General features: G+C 40.3%; 1 protein-coding gene across 1 annotated transcript; it reads left to right on the top strand.

Annotated features, from left to right (window-relative positions):
- The first annotated feature begins 106 nt into the window (after nucleotides 1-106).
- spata13 (spermatogenesis associated 13) lies at nucleotides 107-22,805 on the top strand. Its single transcript, XM_087788916.1, has 13 exons — nucleotides 107-568; nucleotides 11,626-13,092; nucleotides 17,054-17,458; nucleotides 18,389-18,533; nucleotides 18,757-18,884; nucleotides 19,050-19,229; nucleotides 19,581-19,763; nucleotides 19,847-20,026; nucleotides 20,090-20,322; nucleotides 20,410-20,539; nucleotides 20,767-21,142; nucleotides 22,116-22,190; nucleotides 22,279-22,805. Exons 1-13 carry the CDS (start codon nucleotides 560-562, stop codon nucleotides 22,452-22,454), a joined length of 3,687 nt encoding a protein of 1,228 aa, XP_087645042.1. The 5' UTR covers nucleotides 107-559; the 3' UTR covers nucleotides 22,455-22,805.
- Nucleotides 22,806-22,915: the final 110 nt, after the last annotated feature.

Below are 22,915 nucleotides of genomic sequence, written 5' to 3'. Positions count from 1 at the left end.
ATGCGATTGGCCCGAATTAAATCAATCACACACCGGTCAACCAATGAGCAGCCACTTACGCCTCCGAAGCCCCGCCTCTTCACCAAAAAACATTGCAACAAGTGCATCTAAGATGCTCGCGAGCTCCGATCTCCTCCAAGAAGCACTTCAAGTGGAATATTCGCGACATTTTTTTTAGCTTTTCTTTTTTCCTCTATTTAGTTCGATTCAAGCCTCCGCGGCTTCGCCACGATTATTTTAAGGCATTCGTTTTCTCGACATGTTTGAGCGGTTGGAGAAAAGCGAACTGATAACGTGAATGAGAAGTTTATCAGTCAGGAGTTGGAGAGCTAGTGGCTAATGCTAACAATACTAACTGCTTAAGGAGGAAACTACGAGTTTTTTTTTTACTTCTTTTATCTTAAAGAAACAAACTAAAAAAAAAACAGGGGGATTCGACATGTGTGCGCGAAGGAGTGCGGAGCCGCGACCGGTTCGACTTCGGACCCCGCAGCGAGACATCATTGTGGCCGGAGAACACGAACAGCTGCTGGCTTGATGCGACACCGCGACAGCCACGATGAGCCTGGTGAGAACAAGTGTGGAAGAATGTGACGAGGAATCTGCTTTAACATGTTCTGTCATGTCGGATATAATCCCACGGCTGCTTTTTTTTCTTCTTCTTCTTATGGTTGTTGCTGTAAACGGGGGGGTTCTTGTGGTGCCTTTACACCCCTGTTGTTATAGTGATGTGAGGCTCTCTCGGGAGGACTGGAAGGAGGGGCAGGTGGTGGGTCCAACTACTACAAAGAGTTTATGGCCAGAGAAAGTGAATTAATGCAGAAATGAATAAGACGTTTCTCTCAGATCGTTATCTCCTTTTAAATCTGCGTTTCCTCCCCCGGAATCCAACAGTAAATCTTGATAGTTTGAGCATATACTGACCTTCTTTTCTGTCTTATCTATTCGTCTAGTACTGTTGTACACACTTTTGAAATACATGTTCTCTGTAACTTATTTCAAGTTTTAGTTCTGGCTCCAGCATAACAACTCCTGCACTTTCTTTTAGTAATATTCATATTCTGGACTCCCCAGAAAAGTCACCAATTACCTTAAAAGGTGTGTTTATTAACAATGTTTCGTTTGTTTATTTTTTTAATAACCATTATTGAGAGTGTTGTTGAGAGGTATGACTCCTTACATCCATGCAACAGTTTATTTTCATGTCTTAACAAGAAGGATCTGTCTCGCCTGCAGTTGCTTCAGAACTCTGCAGCGAGAATTCTGACCCGCTCAAGTAGAAGAACTCATATTTCTCCGATCCTTAAAACTCTTCACTGGCTTCCAGTTTCTTTCAGGATTAACTTCAGTTTTATCTTGCCCTTTAAAGGATATACTTTATTGAATATTGTTTTGATTGTTTAAGAGCTTTGTGACCCTGGTCTGGAAAAGCGCTATACAAATAAAAATGACTTACTTACTTACTTACAAGCGCTTATGTTTGACTGAATTTATCTACTTGTCTGGACCGAGGGCTGTGAAACTATCTGCTTGATTTCTGGAGCTCACCAGATTACAATTGTCTGTGACTGGAGAGCCCTGCAAAATAAATTGAGATATCCCTGAAATAAAGGATTTATGGACACTCCAATTTAAAACTCATAATTGTGAGTCACACCATTGCGAAAATAATAAAGTTGAGAGTTATAAAACGTTTAATCAACTTTCCTAACTTCAAATATAAAGTTGAGTCAAGGACAACATTGTAATTCAATCGACATTTAACTTTTAATTTCTGAGAAAAATGGAAGGAAAAGCAAAAGTCGAGTTAACAATTGGTTTTAAAGGCAGCAGGTGAACTTTCATTTTCAGGTAGCACAAAGAATGACTTGACATGAAAATATGAGCCCAAAATAAAGATAATATCTTGATTTCAAATCCCAAAGCCCACCGTCATCTTACATTCTATATTACTTCATATAATTGTCCTCTTCGTTTGTGCCTTGATGCCTGGAGAAACAAGGAAACCTATTAAGTGTTTAGCTGTTCTTGTTGGGGGAATCATTGCTCTCCACTTGAAAGAGTCTCCTAAGTAATAGAGACACATTTGACTTTTTGTTTGGAATAATTTCATAGTAGCAGCTAACAAGTAAACCTAATCCACTTCTTAGTTTTGTTTTTCACTAAGCTTTTAATTATTTGTCTGTGTGTACATTTTTTGTTTACAAAACAATATAAAGACTCTTGTTGAATTTCTCATTTTATCTTCCTGGTAAAGCGATTAATCTCAAGGCTGGTCGTCCAGGCAAAGTTCAGCAGATAGGATCGTTAAAATCAAAGATAGAGAGTTCTACTACATGAGTCACAACGGTTGCAAACGAACCAATCGTTACAGAAATATATATTTTAAAAAAAACAATTGTGATGCGTTAGACAGTATGATTCACAGGTACTTTTATAAATAAAAGCAATACAATGTGCCTGATCGTGAATCGTTATGATAATATAATAAAAAAGTTAATATTTTCAACCTACCTTAATCTAAAGAATTAAAACCCATATGTTTAAATTCACATTATTTTCTGTACTAATAAGCATTATATATAGTTAATGGAAATTACCACAAAAACAATTACAGAAAAAAACTATAATATAAAAAAAACATAATATAAATTGTGCAGTGCCATAAAGATTTAGACATTTGGATAACACTATCATGTTCCATCAATAGTACTCCTCAGTCTCTTTTCATAGTTGTACATTTGAATCCTTACATTAGAAACATCTTTATTTTTTCGGTAGGTGTTCTAAATTAAAAATGATAAATTAAGGGCCATTCTTACCATAAAGTATTCAATTGATGTTCTTTATTGGTATAGAAATATGTCTGTGCTTCAAACAGGTTGTATTTCATTCAAATATTTCTGATGACGAATATTTTCTACTCAGACCTGCTTTAATGTTTTCTGGATCTGGATTCTAAGTAGCAGCATTATTATAGTTCTGTCAGGTTTCGCTGTTGTCTGTTCACAACAAGGTTTATTGTCCTCACTAAGCCTTGTTCTCGGTGTGGTGTTCCATTTCCGCCTGTCTGGATCTATGACAGTCGGTCATAGATCAGGTGAGCTAGTGGCTCCTTGACATACTGTGGACACTCCCTGGTTCCGTTCATATTTTCCCTTCCCACGCTTTTGAGAAAAGGGGCGTATTGTATCAAATTAAAAGTTTAAAAAGAGTCTTAATGTCAACATTTGAATGACCTAAGATACCTTTGTGATTTTCATTTTCAATAAATGTAAGTAAGTAAAGTAAAGGTTATTTGTAAAGAACCTTTCTAAACAAGGGTCACAAAGCGCTTTAACAATCAAAAACAATATACTGCTAAAATACATGCTTTAAAAGGCCAAGACACATAAGAAAAACACAGGAGTCCCAGAAAATCCGGGAAAATCCTGCACAAATAAAAAGGTTTTAAGATTTTTCTTGAAGGAGTCGATCCATCAAACACAGAGAGGAAGATCGTTCCCAAGCTTAGGAACAACAGCCTGGAAGGATTTCTCTCCTCTGGTCCGGAACCGTGTTCAGGAACCATCAGTAGATTCTGATCCACAGACCTCAGAGCCCGAGCTGGGGTGTAAGGCTGGATCAGATCACTGATGTAAGGAGGAGCCTGACCATGAAAGTTCTGAAAGTAAGAACCACAATTTTAAAATTGATCCTGAAAGAAACTGGCAGCCAGTGAAGAGTTTTAAGGATCGGGGAAATGTGAGTTCTTCTACTAGAGCAGGTCAGAATTCTCACTGCAGAGTTTTGTATTAACTGCAGGGGAGACAGCTCCTTTTTGTTTAGACACAAAAATGAACTGTTACAATAGTCTAAAGGAAGGAGAAGACACAAACGCATGGATTATAAGCTCCAGATCGTGTTGTGACATCATTTTAAAGTTTAGAGATTTTTCTCAGTTGAAGGAAACAGTTTCTGGTCAGTTTCCTGCAGTGTTGAACTAGAGACACGTCTTTTTCAAATACAACACCCAGGTTTCTCGGGCTCAGTTTGACGGACTGGCCTAAGTCACCCAAGTACTGACTCAACCCAACAACACAACTAAATGAGACGCCCTTTGGTCACAGGCACTGCTCTTTAGCTAATGTCTGTATCTGATGCTTGCTCTGTCAGGAGGATAATGAATGTGCAACAGGGGCCGGCATGGTGGGCTGTTTACAGGCTCGTCGAGTGTCACTGCGAGTGAGGGTTGAATGGCCCAGTTGTCTGCCTGATTAGGATATCATGTGTAGATGAAACCAGTCCTGAACACCGACTGGTAAAGCTTAACTAATCAGATTATTACTGAGATGGAAGAGTGTAATTCTGCACACAAACACACATGTACACACTCCCCCTCCTCGCACAAACACACACGTACACACTCTCACTTTCTTGCACAAACACACATGTACACACTCTCCCTCTCTCACTCAAACACACATGTACACACTCTCCGTCTCTTGCACAAACAAACATGTACACACTCTCCCTCTCTCGCACAAACACACATGTACACACTCTCCCTCTCTCGCACAAACACACACCTACACACTCTCCCTCTCTTGCACAAACACACATACACACAGTGACCCCTCTTTCTCCTTTCAGCTGCTTATGAGTGCACGATGAGCCAAACAACAAAAGTTTTCCATTTATTCAAATGTAAATATTTAATGATCACTTTCGCAAACACTCTGATTACTGACTTGAGGTATTTATTGAACTTGGCATATATTAGAAGACAAATAAAGCAATGGCATCAAGTGAAAGATGGTTTGGAAGTAAGTGTGTAATAATTACCAATTCAGTCACTCATCCTTTTCCGCATGCCGTCTGTCAGTTTCTCCAAAAAAAACTTTGTCTTTGTTAGTATGTTAGTAAGTAAGTAAAGGTTATTTGTAAAGCGTGTAAAACAAGGTTAAAATATATACTTTAAAAGGCCAAGACACATAAGAGAAACACAGTAATAGAAGAACGAAAGCTTGTTGACAGCCTAAAATTGAAGAATTTTAAGCGGGGTCAGAGTTCAGACCCAACACAAATTGGGTTAACACTGTTTTTTTGTTTTCAAGACAACCTAATGAATGTATCCATGAACCAGCTAAAGTAAGATATTCTCCAGTCCAGCCTATGTCTTCATACTTGGTCTTCGTTTGATAACTTTTCCTCATCGTCCATGATGTTTTCTATGTACTCTATACTTTTTTTTCTAATGGCAATACATTTATTTTTTATTCGGTTAATCCATAAGAAGTTCTTATTTTTCAGGTATTTTTCAAAATGTTTACCTGTTGTTTTTTTTTAATTTTCATCGTGCACTAAGACCTGTTCACATATGGTCAAGTATAGCCATGAAAATACAGATGTTTCCCTTAACGTAATCCTGATTGTGATATCATATCGGATAAGCAGATCTATCCACACAGGATAGAAAAAAGGTTTCATTTGAACTCTACCAGTCATTCCAAAATGGGAATTATTTGAAACGTGGAACTCCCTCGACTCGACAACCTGATGACCTGAATAGCCGAGTGACTGCACAGGCAGCACCGGCACGTGTTGAGTTGTAGTTTGACTCACCGCACGAATTACAATACACAAATCCTAAATTAAGCTCTTCGAAACATGCTTGTTGTTTTAGTGCACGTTGACTGTGTGTCTGCCTGAAGCTTTCTTTTCTGAGTAGGTTCAGGTTGTTAGTACTGCAGCAGCCTACAGAGGAATGTTGCTGCTGCTCCAGAATGTTAATGTCCGTGTCTCACACACAAAATACTTCTTATGAATGTCCTTTACTTTCCTGCTCATCTCATGCATTTGATCCCAGCTCCAGGCGTGGCAGTGGGATCCTGGGGTCGAGAGGTCAAGAATCCTTGTGATTTAGTGCCTTCTTTCATAAGCACCTGGGTTTTCTGAACAAACAGGATGGGAGTTATTCATTTAAAGGGCCGTCCTCCCACGACTGTCCAGGCTGCAAATGTAGGAGAAAAGATGTTGTGTTTCGCATTAGTGCGTCTCTGGGCCTTGGGTGTGTTGTCTGTCCTCATCTCTGAGAGTCTAATCTGAGTTTGGCTCTCATGTGTTCTGGTGTGTGGGAGCAAGAGGAGCACATAGACTCCTCCCTGAGCTCTTAATTAAGTCTGGGCCGGGGTCTCAGTGCTGCGTTGGTCCTCGGATGAGAAACGACACTAATAGCCAGATGAAGCATGAAAGAAGTTTGGTTTAACCTCGGTGAACCTCAACTCCGAGTTTCAGCGAGATTTCAAAAGAACATCTTAATTCTTAATTATGACTTAAGTCGGTGATTCGAGGAAATATATTCTGCTAGACCTGACAAATGTTGTATTGGATAAAAAATATGTTAAAATAAGGTCTAATATTTTAGCTTGAAATTGTTTGTCAAAATGATTGAAACAATGAAGTAATGAGATATACTCTAAAATATGAGGTAAACCTCTGAAAAAAGGCTACTATTTGTATTTACCTTGAACCCACACAGCAGGGAGTTATGTTAAGCAGGTTAATACAAGCAAGTTAACTTATTTTTTAAATAAATACCAAACACTGTCTTTTGCTGTTCCTTTTGTAGACAAAATATGCACAGTACTCCAACTCCATTTGCAGAAATTCAGCCCCAAACTTGCAAGGAACCTCCACCATGTTTCACTGTTGCTTGTATACACTCATTATTGTAGCGCTCTCCAGCCCTACGGCGAACAGACTTCTGCTCCAGCCAAATATTGATTCATCAGTCCAGAGCACCTGCTGCTGTTTTTCTGCACCTCAGTTCCTATGCTTTCGTGCATAGTTGAGTCGCTTGGCCTTGTTTCCATGTCGGAGGAATGGCTTTTTGGCTGCAACTCTTCCATGAAGACCACTTCTGGCCAGACTTCTCCGGACAGTAGATGGGTGTACCTGGGTCCCACTGGTTTCTGACAGTTCTGAGGTTATGGCACGGCTGGATATCTTCCAATTTCAAAGGGAAATAAGCTTGATGTGTCTTTCATCTGCTGCACTAATTTTCCTTGGCCGACCACTGTGTCCATGATCTTCAACGTTGCAGCATTGCATTGTGCTTCTTCAAAAGAACTTGAACAGCTCATCTTGAAACCCCAGTCTGCTTTGAAATCTTTGTCTGGGAGAAACCTTGCTGATGCAGTAGAACTACCTTGTGTCTTGTTGCTGTGCTCAGTCGTGGTGTATGACCTGTGACATGAAACTGTCTTCCACAACCTCAGCTTGGTGGCAAAGTTTGTCTGTTCCTCACCCAATTTTAAGCTCCTTCACAGCTTTATCTTCTTCACTAAATGACTGCGTTTCAACCTACTAGTGAAACTGATGATCATTAGCATCTGTTTGGTATAATTGGTTGATCATAAACCTCACTATAATGTTACAAAACCCCTGACTTTGTGCAAATGTACCTATAAGATTTGATGCTGGTTTGAAAACAAATATTGATTTAATATAGATTTCTCTTTTGTTCGCTCACTTTGCATTTTGTAAATATTTTGCAAGCAGTCTTATTTTATGCATTTTTTTTACACCTGCCTATAACTTTTGCACAGTACTGTACATTTATTTTATAATAAAGAGGTTGAATGAGGCTGATGTCATGGAAGGTGTTTATAATTTATCCTACTTGTTGGTCAAATAATGCAAAAAAACATGAAAAAAAAGCTTGTAAATCCTTAAAATAGTAAACCAGCGCAACATTCCTCATATCAGCTAGAAGATATTCATTAAGTGTCTGACATTCATGAAACACCTGACATTTGTAAATTCAAAAAATCTTTACCTACTGAAAAAATATGTGACTGATCAAATGCATCCATACTCATAGGAACACACAGACACTAAATACAAAAAAATACAAAAAATAACAATAAAACAAAAAAACAAATGCAGTACATAAAATACTTTACAGGACCATTACATTTTTTTAAATGTAATATATAAGCTCCTCTATTAAGCCCAACTCCTGTTGAAAACATCTTGAAATACAAAGTTCTCTTTGTGTACTGCATGGCAACCACATGACCTGCAAAACATACATTACAACATACAGTTGGAAGCCATTCCTTTCCATTTCAACATCTTCTTTCTGATAGCTGTAATTGCAGTAAAAAGAAAAAAGAAAAAGTGAGTTAATAGCAGCCGGCCTGGGACAGTTGGCGTCGTGAGTGAGGATAAGGGAAGAAGGTGTTGAAAGATCACAAGGTTGGTCGACCGACTGACGACATTACTAAGGTATTTCAAAACAAACGTGTCTCAGTCAAGCTAAAGCTGTTTCTTCCACACATCCCTCATCCTTCTGTTTCGGAGGGAAAAGGAAGTGATTCATCCCAGTCTTTTCTCTGCTTGTTGCTCATCATGGTTTGTCAGAAGCTGCACAAGAGCGAAGACAATCGTGCTATTGAGCACGGATGAAAACCGTGACACCGTCGAGAGAGGGTGTTCAGTGTCTGTCGGCAGCAGTGCTTGGCATTTCTGGCTCTGTGTTTACACAAGTGCCTGGTGTGATGGAGTGCTTGAGTGACAACAGATCCCATCGAGACCTGGACTGAGAAAACCCATCTGCTTCAGAACGTGTATCGAAACAGGAGCGTTCCAGGATCCGACTTAAATCTCAGCTGATGAAGTTATTTTATCACAAGAATCTGTCTTGACTTCTTATCATCTGGGATTTGCTCCTTCGTGTGTCATCACTGGGCTGGATGTGAGGTAAAGAAGGAATTATTGACCGAAAGGCTTTTCATGAGCTGCAGTAGTCTGACAAACAGACATCAGTTGGCAGGACGATTTGAGATCCTTGAGCATATATCATGTAAAAATGTACTTTTGTTAAAGCTTTTTAATAATATGAGTCAAAGGGAAGCTGCTGTGTTGATGCAAATTCCTAAATATAAAAGGTTTTCTGTGTCTCTCAGTGAAGTTCTGCATGTTGTTTTGAGCTCTCTGAAGATAGAGGTGCTTTATCTTTTGAAGGCTAGAATGAGATAAATCTTGGTATGATGTCACCCGCTTGTTTTCACTGCCTTCCAACAATATCTGATGTAGAACTAGCCTTGTGCTACCTGGTTTTAGATGTATTTGTGTCTGTTCCTTGTGTTGTGTAGGGGCTTTCTTAACCCTTTGTTTTATCTCAGAGTCAAGGTGACTTGAAGGCCCAAAAATAAATGTGTTTTTCGTATCCCTTGTGTTCCCTCAGGTTCAAGGTGAACGACCTCCACCACAGCATATTTATTTATGAAAGCCAGGGAGGTCGTTCACCTTGACCCTGAGATAAAACAAGGGTTAAAGATTAAAAGGTTCAATAAACTTTTACTTTGAATGAAAAAAAAAGAAGATCAAATTTGTTTAAATTAAAATTGTATTAGTATATTTGATTTTCTGGTCATATAAAACCTCAATTTGAAATGAGCTGTACAGCATTACCAGTTTCCACTTCATTTATCTTTTTATATACACCTTGTATTGTCAAATATCTAAATAGTTTTATCATTATGAAGAAAATGGTCTTTTCTGGATGGTTAATACATTTCTATTGAGAAATTGATTATATTCCTTTTTTAAATTCCCAAAACATGTAAACTGTATAATGAAACGGATGGAGGCAAGGAAATCTAATCAAATTAAACCTCAACGAAGTAGAATTTTATACTCTATTTATCTATTGAGTAATCTGGCATATGTTGATCAAATAAATTAGGAGCTAAACCTTGACGTTTTCAGTAGACGGGGTACTTTTTCACCAAAGTGCTGTGTGAGTAGTCAGTGGGACTCTGGGCAATTTACTGCATTAATCACAACAGATTAGAACGGTTCAATTCTGAATCACACTCACAAAGCTTGACTTCAAAGGAAAGTGGGTATAAGCTACACGCACACTCACACACACACATGCACACACACACATGCACACACACACATACACACTCACTGAGCTCCCCAGCCAGGGCCTCGTCTTTCCTTTGACATAAAAAATGCAGTTGCAAGGAAAATACTTGCACTGATTTACTAGGATTAACGTGATTTATCTGGACAAGGATTTTTGTTTCCAACACAGTCTCTGCTTTGTTGTACATCAACTCTACTCTCATACTGTACATTCATAAAACATTGTCCTTGATAAAACCGTTCTATCAAGCTCTATCTCCCACGTTTTTTTTATACTTGTATATTTGATTCATTGGATCCAATAGTTGAACTTTTCTTTGCATTCCAGTCTAACAATCTTCTAATCATAGATTATTTTTTCCCCTTAGATGTGTTTTTAACGTTTAATTCCAAACAATGCACAAATGTTTAAAATGTCTCGATTTACCATGCTAATGCCACAGGGGGATTGACATAGAAAGGATATATTTCAAGAATCTATATCTATATTTTGTGGCTTGTCAACGACCGCAAAGGTATCGGAATCTTACTGCAGATCAACAAAAATAACAGTAGAACTTGGTTTGGTTCATTTAGTATTGCAATGTGAGTTAAAAAGAATAATTACATTTCAAGTAATAAAGTAAAAAGTCATTCTGGGTCTAAGAGATTACTTTAATTCTCGTCTACCGTCTGCCTAAATGGATGTTGAATTAGCCTATAACCTATAACCTTTAGCCTATAACTGTATTCATTGTGTTAATGTGACTTGTTAAAACCTTTAGTGCTGTGGTCTATCAACCCGTGTTCCGCTTTCATGCACAGGGTTTTGGTAATTTAAACATTTTCCAGTACAATTAGTTTTCTTAGAATATTAATGCGAATGGTAAGATTGTGTTTTATTGAATTTCTGTAAGACATTAAACATTAATTAACATTAAAGGACCTTCTAGGACGGAGCGTTATAGAAGGTCCTTCATCCCAACTGGTGTCAGGATATTTAACTCTCTACTTTAAATATCCTGATGCTAATCCGTAGTGTGTTTTTCTTCTTGTGTGTTTTTTATTTTATTTTTTTCCGATTTTTATTTCTATTTTATTTTATTTTTATTCTATTTTATTTTGTTAATAGTGTCAATTTCTAACTTTGTAAATAATTTGTATATTCTTAAGATCGTTTTTATTTTATTTTGTATTATCTCTTTTTTATTTCTTTTTCCTTGCACTTTATTTTTTTTTTCCAACTGCGCTGTTGTGAAAGTGTGTTTCCCCTCTGGGGATGAATAAAGCTTTTCTATTCTATTCTATTCTAAACTATGGTAAGATTGTGATTTGAATGACAATTAAAGGATAATAAATTACTTTCTCAGTTCTAATTTATCTAAATGGAAAATCCTGGGAAGGGAATGAAACCAGATATATTGGCAGAAATATAATCAATTTTAGTTACAAGCTTTAGCCCAGGATGAAATCATATAATTTATTTAAAAAAAAAATCAGTGCAGAGATTCCAGTGGCTGTTTACAAACATTTGAATACTGTGGGTCTATTTATCTGTGTGCTCTGGTATTGGAGCCCATATCTCATGACTGGTTCTTGTTTTAAAAAATATTCAACGTCAAACAGCTCCGTCATCAAGTCCCTGGATGTGAACTCTGACTTTGAATGTCTCCTGTGTGATGTTTATTTAAGATCACTAAATTTGTTTTTGTTACTCTGTCACAGGTTGATGCCAAGAAGAGAACACCATCCTCCTGCACAAACTCCCTCTTGTTCACGAAGGCCGAGCCACTGAGTCGACCCCTCAGTGATGGTTATCCTTTCCAGAGTCACTCTGACAGAAGTGCCGTTCCATACGTTCTGTCCGGATGCGGTGGCCAGGTTTCACCTATGACTTCTGGGGTTGATGAGAACCACCACAATGGCATCAACTCCTCCACCTGGTCCAACCCAGTAATTATTCAGGCTGAAGGGAAAACCCAGAACTCGAGAATTATGAAGCTTTTTTCAAACCCGCGAAAGGGCCCCGACGCCGGACAATGCCTTAGCGCAGACGGTCCCACCACAACAAATGGCACTGATGGCAACAGCAACTCTCATGCATGGGCCGGACTCTCGGGACTAGCTGTCGTGGACTCCTTTAAAAAGTTGCGCTCCTCGGTGCTTCAGGGGATTCAGAGTCGAGGAGCAGTTAACTGTGAGGAGAAGCTTTCGTCTAATCACGAAGTCGGCAATGGAAAAGCCGTCTTTGACAATTCTCTCTCGACAAGAGGCCAGTCAAATAGTTTAGAAGACTTCAGTGTGTCGAGAAGACATTCTGATATCATACAAGGTGACATAGATATCGAGGACTGCGAGGATGACGATGAGAACGATGTAGATGGTTTGCAGAGGAACTCCCGCTTTTCCAGGAGCATAAGAAGAGCATATGGTGCAGGACGCATCTCTATAGTGGACACGGGGAACGAGAGAGTCGCAGTGGCCTGTCAGGAAAAGTCCTGTGAGGGTAAGAAACTGCAGCAGAGTTTAAGCGTGTGTGAGCAAACGGAGAGAACAGGCACCAACGTGAAGGTACTGAGCAGACTCAGTAAAAGTGCGGAAAACCTCCATTTATTCAAGGCACCTTTCAAGCGCAGAGCCCCATCACCCGTTTCAACATTTCCAACGGCAGACTGCGACGGTACAAACCCATCAAATGGGACCCCAAACATCCAGAGGAGATCGAGCGCCTCTTCGGCCGACCTTCGCAACCATAGCCGCGGGAAAAGTCCAGCGAAGACTAAAGGACAGATGCCGAAACTAGTGAGCAGCATGACTGATTTGACCGTCCGACGCAGGCAGAGTCCCTCCCCCAGTCCCACCACTCCTTCTCCTATGACACCCTTGTGCCGTCTCCATGACGACTATTCCAGGCGATTGCCTTGCCTAGCAACGAGTGAGCGACAGCGCCGCCCGTCCCCGGTCAGAGCCCGGGTCTTGTCTGTAGGGCACAGGCCGCTGGTTCATTCCCAACCTGACGTAATCCAGCAGCAACAAGAGGCAGCAGGACCGAGTCCCTCAGCTGCTCCCTCTGAATCGCTGCTTGTCACCGCACTGTGTTGTCATGAACAGACAGTGGAAAATGTCACGTCGCAAAACCGCAAGCGGTCTTCGCAAAGCCAAGAGTCCATTGATGACCCACAGACTCATGAGGTAAGACGGGTAGAAGTTTGTCACAAAAAGTCCATTTTGCTCTACTTGTGTGGTTCATAGAAATTATTCTTAATATGTTTTTTCCATAAAATGTTTATTCCTCAAAGCAGGAGAGTAAAAATATCATAAAACTACTGTCAAGCCAAAAAGTGCAAAGAAAGAAATGAGTAGGTGATGAAAGGATGTTCACTCTTTAGGAAAAAATAAATATGTGGTTCTGCATCATGAAAGGAAAAGTTTACTTTAACATGTTATCACATGTATTAATTTTAATATGCTCCATTCAACTTATGATGATTTATTTTTCATTTGTCACCTGGAAGTCAATTATAATCTTGTACATAAAGTGCAATTGTGGTAATAGTTAGCTGGCAAATTTGTAATTAAGTTGTCACAGCATTGCTCGTAATCTTAAGTATTAGTTTTAGTTGTTTTTTTTAAAGTGTATCATTTTATAACTTGTACTAATATGAAGCTCTAGATTCCTTTATCTGCTCTGGAGAGGTTCACGTGTTTTATTGTTTATTTTCAAACACTTTCTATAAATGTGTACATATGTTCTACATATGTGTATAATGCATTATGAATACATTCATAACAGCGTTTATAATGCTTTGTAGAAGGTATTATGACGATTTAAAATGTTATTTGCAATAACATTTAACAGTTTTGACACCTCACTTAAAGCTCTTAACTCTTGTGTTATCTATGGGTCAAGGTTACCCCAAAACCCCAAAACAAATGTGTTTGTGGTATACCTTGTGTTGTCTCTTAGTCAAGGTGAACAAAACACTTTTGTTTTCAGGCCTCCGAATCTATCTATGACGTCATTTAATTTCTATAACTAAACTATAAGTATATGTCCGAGCATTTCTTTGATTCTTGACACTTTTTCATTCAAAAAAATAATTATTTGCTAACTGGCCCAGCACTTCAGTTAATTCTTTCAAACAGTCGTCACTTTGTGATGAATTTTTCAACAATAAGTGTTGGATTTATTATTCATTCAGTCCACCACTTATAACACTTCATAAACCTTTTTATAAGTTGGCATGAATGATTTCATAAAGATTTAAAATGTCTTCTTCTGTATAAAGTATTATCAATGCTTTATAATAATGTTCAATGAATGTATTTATATTACAATATGTAGGACTTTCACAGACGTTTTTAACCTTTTTATGATTTGAACCCTTTCTTCACGCGTTAAAGTTGTCATGGCAGACATTTAAACAAAAAAGTCAACAAAAAACAGTGTTAGACAAAATTACAAAAGCTGTATTTCCTCATTGTGACATTGCACCACAGAATCAATATAAAGAAAAACAATGTTGGATTATTTTATTTTAAAATATAACAATGATTGTTCTTTTAACAACAATCAAAAATGTCCATTGTCTGCTTTGATGAAAAAAACAAGGATTAAACAGTTATAGCAGATTGAAAATCGTTAGGATCGCATTGAAGAAATGCATCTTATTTAATGATGTGGTGAAACTGTTTGATGTGTTTTTCCAAATCTGGAATTATTCATTCAAAACAGATGATCACATCAAAGATTCATCACCTCCCCGTCAGCTGAGTGACTTTTATCAGGGTCACATGTTCCCGGCAGCTGTTCTGACTGACGGAGCAGTTAATGATTACACTTTGTTTATGATCACTGGGCCTTGCGCAAAGTAACTTTGTGTCCCTGGTGAGTGCGAGCACGTCCGACCCCTTTTACCCCGACAGCCTGTGCTTCCCGCCCTCCAGCTAGAGCCAAACTGAGCAAAGTCCAGCATCATGGGCAAAGGACGTAGAATCACTTGCAGCATTAGGCAGACCGAACCGCACACACTGTTGACGGATGTATTTCATTTAAGAAGAGAATTTTACCTGAATATGGTCAGCGGGAGTTTTGTTCGTAACAAGTCGGCTGTCACCGGAGTTCAAACGGGAGGTTCGGCACAGGCGGACACCGGTGTTTGTGAGCATGACAATGGTTCTAGTGCATTGTGTGCCATTCAAGTGCATGTGCCAGGGCTCGGATCCAGACCGAGAGAACTACGAGGTGGGTTTAATAACCAGTGCAGACATTCCAGTTAAAGACTGTGGGTCGAAGTATCCGTGGGCTCTGGTGTTGAAGCCCATGTCTCTTGGCGGAATCTTGTTGTCATCCAACAGAATATTTAACATTTTTGATGTCAAACAGCTCTGACATCAAGTTGTGTTATCAAATCACCACAATATAAATGTTTTTCCTGCTGTACAGATTTAAAACTAGATAGTTTCTTGATTAGATTGTTATGTTTTCTAATCAGGGTACATGGGGTACTTCTCTTGGAGTCTGCGTAATTACGAAAGGAAGGTTTGGAAATTTAAAAAAGGCTTATTACTTGTTTTTAAAAAGTAAAAGGTAGGATAAAGTTGTGGTTATTGCACTTCAGATGTAAAACGTGCCTGTTTGATCATTATCTCTTTGAGCAGCATAATGATAAAATGGCTTTGGTTAATCAATCATCTCAGCGAAAGCTGATGTATCCAGATCCTCATTGTAGTGAAATTCTACTTATAATTGTTCAGATAACTATTTAAAAGATACACATTGACAAAGTTATTGAGCAGGTGAGAAGAACAAGACACCTGGTTAAAGATACAAATGTCAAAGTTAACATATTTTAATTGAATTTTAAGGTTTAAATTATAACCATATTTTAACCAAAGTTTTCTTTTGACATTTAATATTTAACAAAAATTGTGGCTTTAATGGTCAGCCTCCAATAATACAATCCTAATTCTGCAACGTTGTTTAACCCTAAATTACACACTGGAACTAAGACCATTATGATCCCTTTCCTTTAGATTATTTTATATAATCATTGATAAGAAAACATGGAAGTAAATAAGATCGAATGCTCTCCTTATAAAAAAAAAAGCTGCATTTTCAAATATATATAAATCAGGGACAAAAAATGTAAACACAAATTCCTCGCAACATACAAGAAGAAGTAAAACAGAGGAGAGTCCTAACAGGAAGAATAAGAATAAAGATATTTTTAGAATTAAACGAATAGGTACGAAAATACCAAATTAACTAAGATAATTGTTGGTTAGCTGTCACAAACATTTGAAGGTTATGAGTTTTATTGACAGCTTTTGGCCCCAGGGCCGAGCTCGATCCATAAACAATCTAGCTTTGTAGATATGACTCGATATGTCACGTGAAGCCACAAAGCTAATAACATGTGAGTCGATAAACTGTTATGACTAGTTCTGCAACCCTACTTATATTTATGGTTACGTTACCTTGTAAATTTAAATGCTCTTTACCTTTCAGACCGTCTTATTTTTGCAGCGTTCATCCCTGTGGAAAAAACGTATCTTATCTAAAATGGTTTCAAATAAATCTGTGCTTTTAAATACGTAGAATCAGCACAAAGTCAAGCTGGAAAGTCTCACTGCACTTGACAATTGCTGACGTGTCCTTCTGAAAAGTTAATTAATAGTTGGATTTAAAAAATTAAAGTCATTGTGAACCAGAAGTCACAGTGTATAATTAAACTGTGTATTGTTTGTGATTGTTAAAGCACTTTGTGACCCTGGTCTAGAAAGGCGCTCTAGAAATAACCATTACTTACTCAATAACTTACTTAAAAGTTTCTCGATTTCCCATGAGTCAAAGCTTCATAAGCAATTCCTAGGTTCAATGGTCCCTCTGATGTTGTCAAAAGCTTTCACTTGAGATACATTCAAATACAAATAAATGCTGTAAAACAAGCATCAGACACAGGAATTTTTAAATGATTCCATGTTATTTTCTTTAGTATTGAAATAAAAGGTATACGTTTATTTTTTTAAGAGATATTTTTCTTTAGTAAAGGCATTTTAGGTTACTAAAACATGTCTCATTGACATCTGGGTAGAGGGGGGTCCGATGTCTCTTGACTCTAATCTTTAAGTTGTGTTGTTTCTCCCACAGGTGACGCCGTACAAGAAGGGCCATGAAACACTGCTTCCCGCAGAAGAACTCTCGTCCTTCACTAGCTGCAGTAGCACCCCGCCCACTTCGCCCGTGACCCCCTCCGAGTCTCCTGCATCACCGTCCGATCCCACCGATTCTGTCAAGCCCAGACGTCGTAGTGTGCGGCCGAGACCCCGGCCCATCTCCGACTACGGTCAACTCTCGTCGAGGAAGCAGCCGATTCCAGAGGAAGTTCCGCACAATGAAGCGTGTTCGGCCGAGAACTGTGTCGATTCTGGCAGCGCCGAGAGCTGCAGCGTCAATGGAAATGTCCACAAAAGGAGGCAGCGGCCAATCTCGGCGATGGGAGTTGCAGATTTACTTTCAGCTGAGTCCGAGGAAAAGGAGGAACGCCTTCCTTCTGTAAGTACACATCAGGGGTGGGTAATTATTTTCCTAGAGGGGCCACACTTTACTGTATACTGGGACTTCTAATGAAAAAAGATGCTTAATTTGATGTGAAAGAAAGTATATTTTATTATTGTTTACAGTGCTCTCTTGTTCAATCACAATTGTTAGTGGAATGTTCCAACAATTAGGAATTTGCTTAGAGGGTTAAGTTCTGATAATGACCCCCACATTAAATTAATTCCACAAAGTAGTGACCTTTTTTATTTTAACTCTTCAAATCAACAATGCTTATGAGGTGCCATTCCTCTCAACAACCCTCTTAGTAAGGGTGACCTCAACAGCTCCCATAATGCTTTGCTGCCCAGCCCACCAATCACAGCGATCGACCCCTTTTGACAGCCATTATTAAATAGAGCCTTGTGTAGAAATGCATCTTGGGACTTCGCTGTTTTGGGCACCATAAGTATAGAGTGTGCAATAATTTGTGCCTTCAACGAAGTTTAGTGGTATTGATTAGGTTTATCTTCTGATTAAATAACAGTGTGTGCAACATTGTAAACAAACAATGTATTTGTGGAAGGTTAACAACAATATATTAAAAACTGTGTAATTTAATTTTATTCTCATTAAATTATTCTATTAATCCTTAACACAAATCTTAAACAATGGACAATTAATGTTAATAAGAATCAAAGGTACTTTATTTTGGTTAATTAAGACAGAGATGATACAGTTCTAAGTGCACAAATAAAAGGTCAATCATTTCTAAAAAGCAGATCTTTATATTGGCCTTCATGAAGTTGAAGTTCTGCATGAGGCTCCTGTGCTGGTTTATGTAACAGAGACTCAGTAGGACCTCCATTTTTTAACTTCCTGAATAGAAGGTAGTTTTTGAAAATGATCTCCAATTTCCTCTCAAAATGACTTTTGTTCTCCTTGCAGCCATTGTCTCTCCCGCCCATACCCTCCCACCAAGTGCCCCCCTACAAAGGGGTGTCTGCGAGGTTCCGTCCGTCCACCCTCTCCCAGAGCACCCCCATCGGACTGGACCGCGTCGGAAGGCGAAGGCTCCACAGAGTCCTCAGCGGTGGGTAGCTGTTGTCTGGCTGACTTTCCCAATCTTAAGTCCGTGGGAAAGTGGAGTCGAGGAATGCTAACAAGAGTGTGGGGTGGGGGGTAAATATTTGTGAAAAGACAACCTGGAGTCAAACCTGTGGGTGTGTCTGTATCTCAAGCTTGGTTTAGGATTAGTTTAAGCTTAGCGTGATGTTTTTCAAACGTAATTTGAAAGGGTGCTGCTCGCGTCGCAGATGGAGTGCCGGAGAGTTCGGGGACGCTCGACGACAGCGTCAGCGAGGAGGAGGAGGGCAGCTATGACGAGCTCGCCGACGTCACGCCCTACCTGGAGCCCGGGGTGGAGCTGTCCGTCCTCATCGAGGTGAGAAGATGAGACTGAAGGGTTCAGTCTGTGATGCAACACATGTTGTGTGATCTGTGTGTCCTGAGAGGGTTTGGCTGCGTATCAGCTCCATAAACATAAATCTTGCATGTCAGACACCAGCTCAGGCTGCATGTTATTATGTCTAATCTGGGTGTGCTGCAGGGGATCAACTCGGGCCACGCCGTCTACGCCGAGGCGCTCTGGGACCATGTGAGCATGGAGGAGCAGGAGCTGGCCTTCAAGGTGGGAGACGTTGTCAGAGTCCTGGACGCCCAACACAAGGACTGGTGGTGGGGCCGAGGGGCGGACAGAGAGGGCTGGTTCCCCTCCAGCTTTGTCAGGGTAAGTGGACTTCCTGACCCGTGTGACTCGAGCATGTTTGCTTTGCAGCGGAACAATAAAAAAAAAAAGTCTGCCCTGTTAACATTCATTGGTGACTGTTGGTTTCTGTGGAGATCTGCTCCGATTGGCCGTTGAGTCTTAATTAGGTTTGATTGACAGATTGGCAGCGGCTGTGCAGCTACTTGACACAAGGCTGCTGAAGAAGCAGTTAATGTTACCATAGCAATGGTTTCACCAACCATTTCTTTTACCCTTACGCTTTATTTTCTTGATTTGATTCATCTGATCACGTTAGGATTTGATTTCATGACATGTTGCTGAAGCTTCTGTGTGTGTGTGTGTGTGTTACAGGTGAGGGTGAACCAGAGCGACTCCAGCGCGGGAAGTGTCGAGAGTGTCACCGATCAGGGGGACCCGACCCCCCGGGACCCTCACGCCAGCAGCCAGCACAAGGAGCAGATGAGAACCAACGTGGTTCAAGAAATCATGAACACCGAGCGCATCTACATCAAACACCTGAAGGACATCTGCGACGTGAGTCGACGGATCTTCTGAGAAGACAAAAAACGCTCCGTCGTGTCGCGTGATCTCTGATCACGGTGTGTATTTTCCTCCAGGGGTACATCCGTCAGTGTCGCAAGCACCCCGACATGTTCACGGAGCAGCAGTTGAACATCCTCTTCAGCAACATCGAGGAGATCTACAAGTTTCAGAGGCAGTTCCTTCGAGACCTGGAGAAGAACTACAACAAGGAGCAACCTCACCTCAGCGAAATAGGCGCTTGTTTCCTGCTGCAGGTAAAGACGTCACGCGTGTGAATCACCGAGTCGTCCTGGTTTCTAAGGAGTTTGTCCTCACAGGGCGAGGGATTCTCCATCTACTCCGAGTACTGCAACACGCACCCCGCCGCCTGCGCCGAGATGCAGCGGCTGATGAAATCAGGCCGATACAAACATTTCTTTGAAGCCTGTCGGCTGCTCCAGCAGATGATTAACATTTCCATCGCGGGGTTCCTGCTCACTCCGGTGCAAAAGATCTGTAAATACCCTCTGCAGCTGGGGGAGCTGCTGAAATACACCCCAAAAGATCACAGGTATGTCGCTGAAATCTTGTGCCTTTGTGGTCACTATGTTGGGTGCGATGAAGTGACATCTGAGGGCTTTTTATCTTCCTCATGCAGCGACTACAGTGGAGTGAGTGAAGCCTACGACGCTATGAAAAATGTGGCGAGTCTCATTAACGAGAGGAAGAGACGTCTGGAGAGCGTTGACGCCATCGCTCACTGGCAGGTCGCCATTCTTCACTGGGAGGTACATCCTGCTGCTCAGTGCCTTTTATCTTGTGGAACAATATTCACATTTCCATGCATGCAAAAAGGTCAAACTGAAGCTTATGTTTTTCAAAATACTTGCCACATCATCATCAGTGAAGGTGTTTTGTTAATTCGATGTATTTCATTTGTTTATTATGTACTGACAACAACAAAAAAATGACACCTATCCGATTCTGATCTGGAATCTGTGGTTTGTTGATCTAGGGTTCCGACGTTCTGGACCGCAGCTCCGAGCTGATCCACTCCGGCGAGATGACTCGACTCGTGCGACAGGGCAAAGTGCAGCAGCGCAGCTTCTTCCTCTTCGACCACCAGCTGGTCTTCTGCAAGAAAGACGTGCTGCGCAGAGACCTGCTCCACTACCGCGGGAGGTTGGACATGGACCAGATGGAGGTGGCGGACCTGCCCGACGGACGGAACACGGAGCTGGGGCTGATGCTGAGGAACGCCGTCCGCCTGCGGAACGCCGACACGCTGGAGTTCCAGTGCGTCCTGTGCTGCAGGAAAGTCCAGGACAAGCAGCGCTGGTTGGAAGCCTTTGACAAAGAGAGGAACAGAGTCCGAGAGGACCAAGAAATGGGTGAGTCTTCCTGCCCTTATCTTATCTTATGAGAGGATGACTGGATAAATCGCAATGTGGTGTAAACTGAACTTATATTCTTATTTATTTATTTAATCCATTTCTTATTATATGTTTTTCTGTCGGGTGTTGTGTGTTGAGTCGAACTATCATTTCCCAAAGGATTAATAAAGTTCTGTCTGTCTGTCTTGCATGAACACGCTTGGAATTTTTTTTATGTTGATTGTAGTCATTTATTGTAGCTTGTGTTCTTAACTTGCACTCAATTCCCTTTTGTGTTGTTTTATTACTCAATAATATTGTAGGTTGTCTTGGCTTTTTAAAGCATGATTTTTAACTGTGTATTCTTTTGTTTAAGTGTTTTGTGAACCTGGTCTTTACAAATAATACTTACTTGCTACATTTATTTTATTCACATCATTTGTAAGTCAGTACAGAAGTGTGTCTAGAACTCGCTTGCACAACACACATAAACATAAGCCAGAACAGGAGCTCACCCTGTTAGCTTCTTCTGGATTATGGGAGAGGAATCTATCAAATCAATGGAACTTCATACAGTATCTAAAAAAAAAAGAAAAGCTGCTTATTCTTAACACTCTAAACCCAATTGGATCTCCAGAGTATTTCCATTATTGAATCATGAACCCGAGTCAAATCTAACTTCTGTTGTCCCACATTTAAGTAGGAGTTCCCTCTGATTGCACCTGTATGTGGAGCAGTGAAACTGGTTTGTGAAACAATGTAGAAGGTGTGTGTGTGTGTGTGCGTGTGCATCTCTCTGGCATGCCCGTGAGCTTGCAAACCATTTGTGGCGTGCGTCGTCGTTCCCAGGCGTGTTTGTAATGCAATATAACGGGTTTTCATTTGTGGCATGAAGTCTAATTATGGCGTTCCTGCATCAGGTGAAAGGAATTTAAAAATATATATATATCTTCTTTATTCTTCACTTCAATGACACCTGGTCTCCTGACAGGCATGGAGATCAGTGAGGAGCAGAGGAAACGGGCGCTTTTGAACGCCAGGAGAGCCAAAAAAGGAAAGATGAAAGGTAGGAATAATTTTTCTGCTTCAATCTTTCTGCCTTTCATACTGTTTTTTTTTATTCTTTGCTGACATTTTTCTTTTCATCATTCAAGCGATCAGTTACTCTGGTTCTGGCCCACATCAAAACCTTCACCCGCTTCACCAGCGACACGTCACCATCCCCACGAGCGTGCCCGAACAACAGGTCTTCTCTCTGGCCGAGCCCCCCAAACGGAAGCCTTACCGCCTCTTGTACAGCATCACCCGCAACGCCTTGTTCAGAAAATGACTTCCCTGAGCTGGTTTTTCCCTTTTTTTTGTCGTGTGCTTTCCATGTTCGTCCGTTTTGTCACGATGAAGTCCAGTGCCTTTATTGTAAAAGGTACATTACAAAGTGTTAAAATACCCGTGATGCTGCTCACTGGAGAACTTCCCCTATCCTTCCAGCTGCAATATTTATGTCTTTTTTTGTTTCTCTTTTAAGTGATTTTTAATGTGATTGACAAAGGCTGGATCCATCTTTTTTGTTGTTGTTTGTTTTAGCTGTGCTACTACACGTTTGTCTGCTCTGAGCGACACAGCCAGAGAGTTTTTGGCACCTTCACCCTTTACCGTGTAAATTAAACTCTTGTACAAAGAATGTTGTCAGACAAGTGTGTTTTTTTTTGTGTGTAAGCCGAGCGAAGGGAGATGCTATTGGCCGACGCTGGAGTGGATATGAAGTGGCCATAGACGCTGATGAATGAATCA

Source organism: Callionymus lyra, chromosome 4 (assembly GCF_982586985.1).
Source record: "Callionymus lyra chromosome 4, fCalLyr1.hap1.1, whole genome shotgun sequence".
NCBI lineage: Eukaryota > Metazoa > Chordata > Actinopteri > Syngnathiformes > Callionymidae > Callionymus > Callionymus lyra.
Note: the sequence above shows the minus strand (reverse complement) of the source record. Positions and strands in the feature narration are given on the sequence as shown.

Bases quoted from the DNA above. Each gene is read 5' to 3' on its own strand.
- spata13 (XM_087788916.1), top strand. The intron at 13,093-17,053 runs GTAAGACGGGTA...TTTCTCCCACAG, and splicing joins ATGACCCACAGACTCATGAG to GTGACGCCGTACAAGAAGGG. The intron at 20,540-20,766 runs GTACATCCTGCT...TTGTTGATCTAG, and splicing joins TCGCCATTCTTCACTGGGAG to GGTTCCGACGTTCTGGACCG.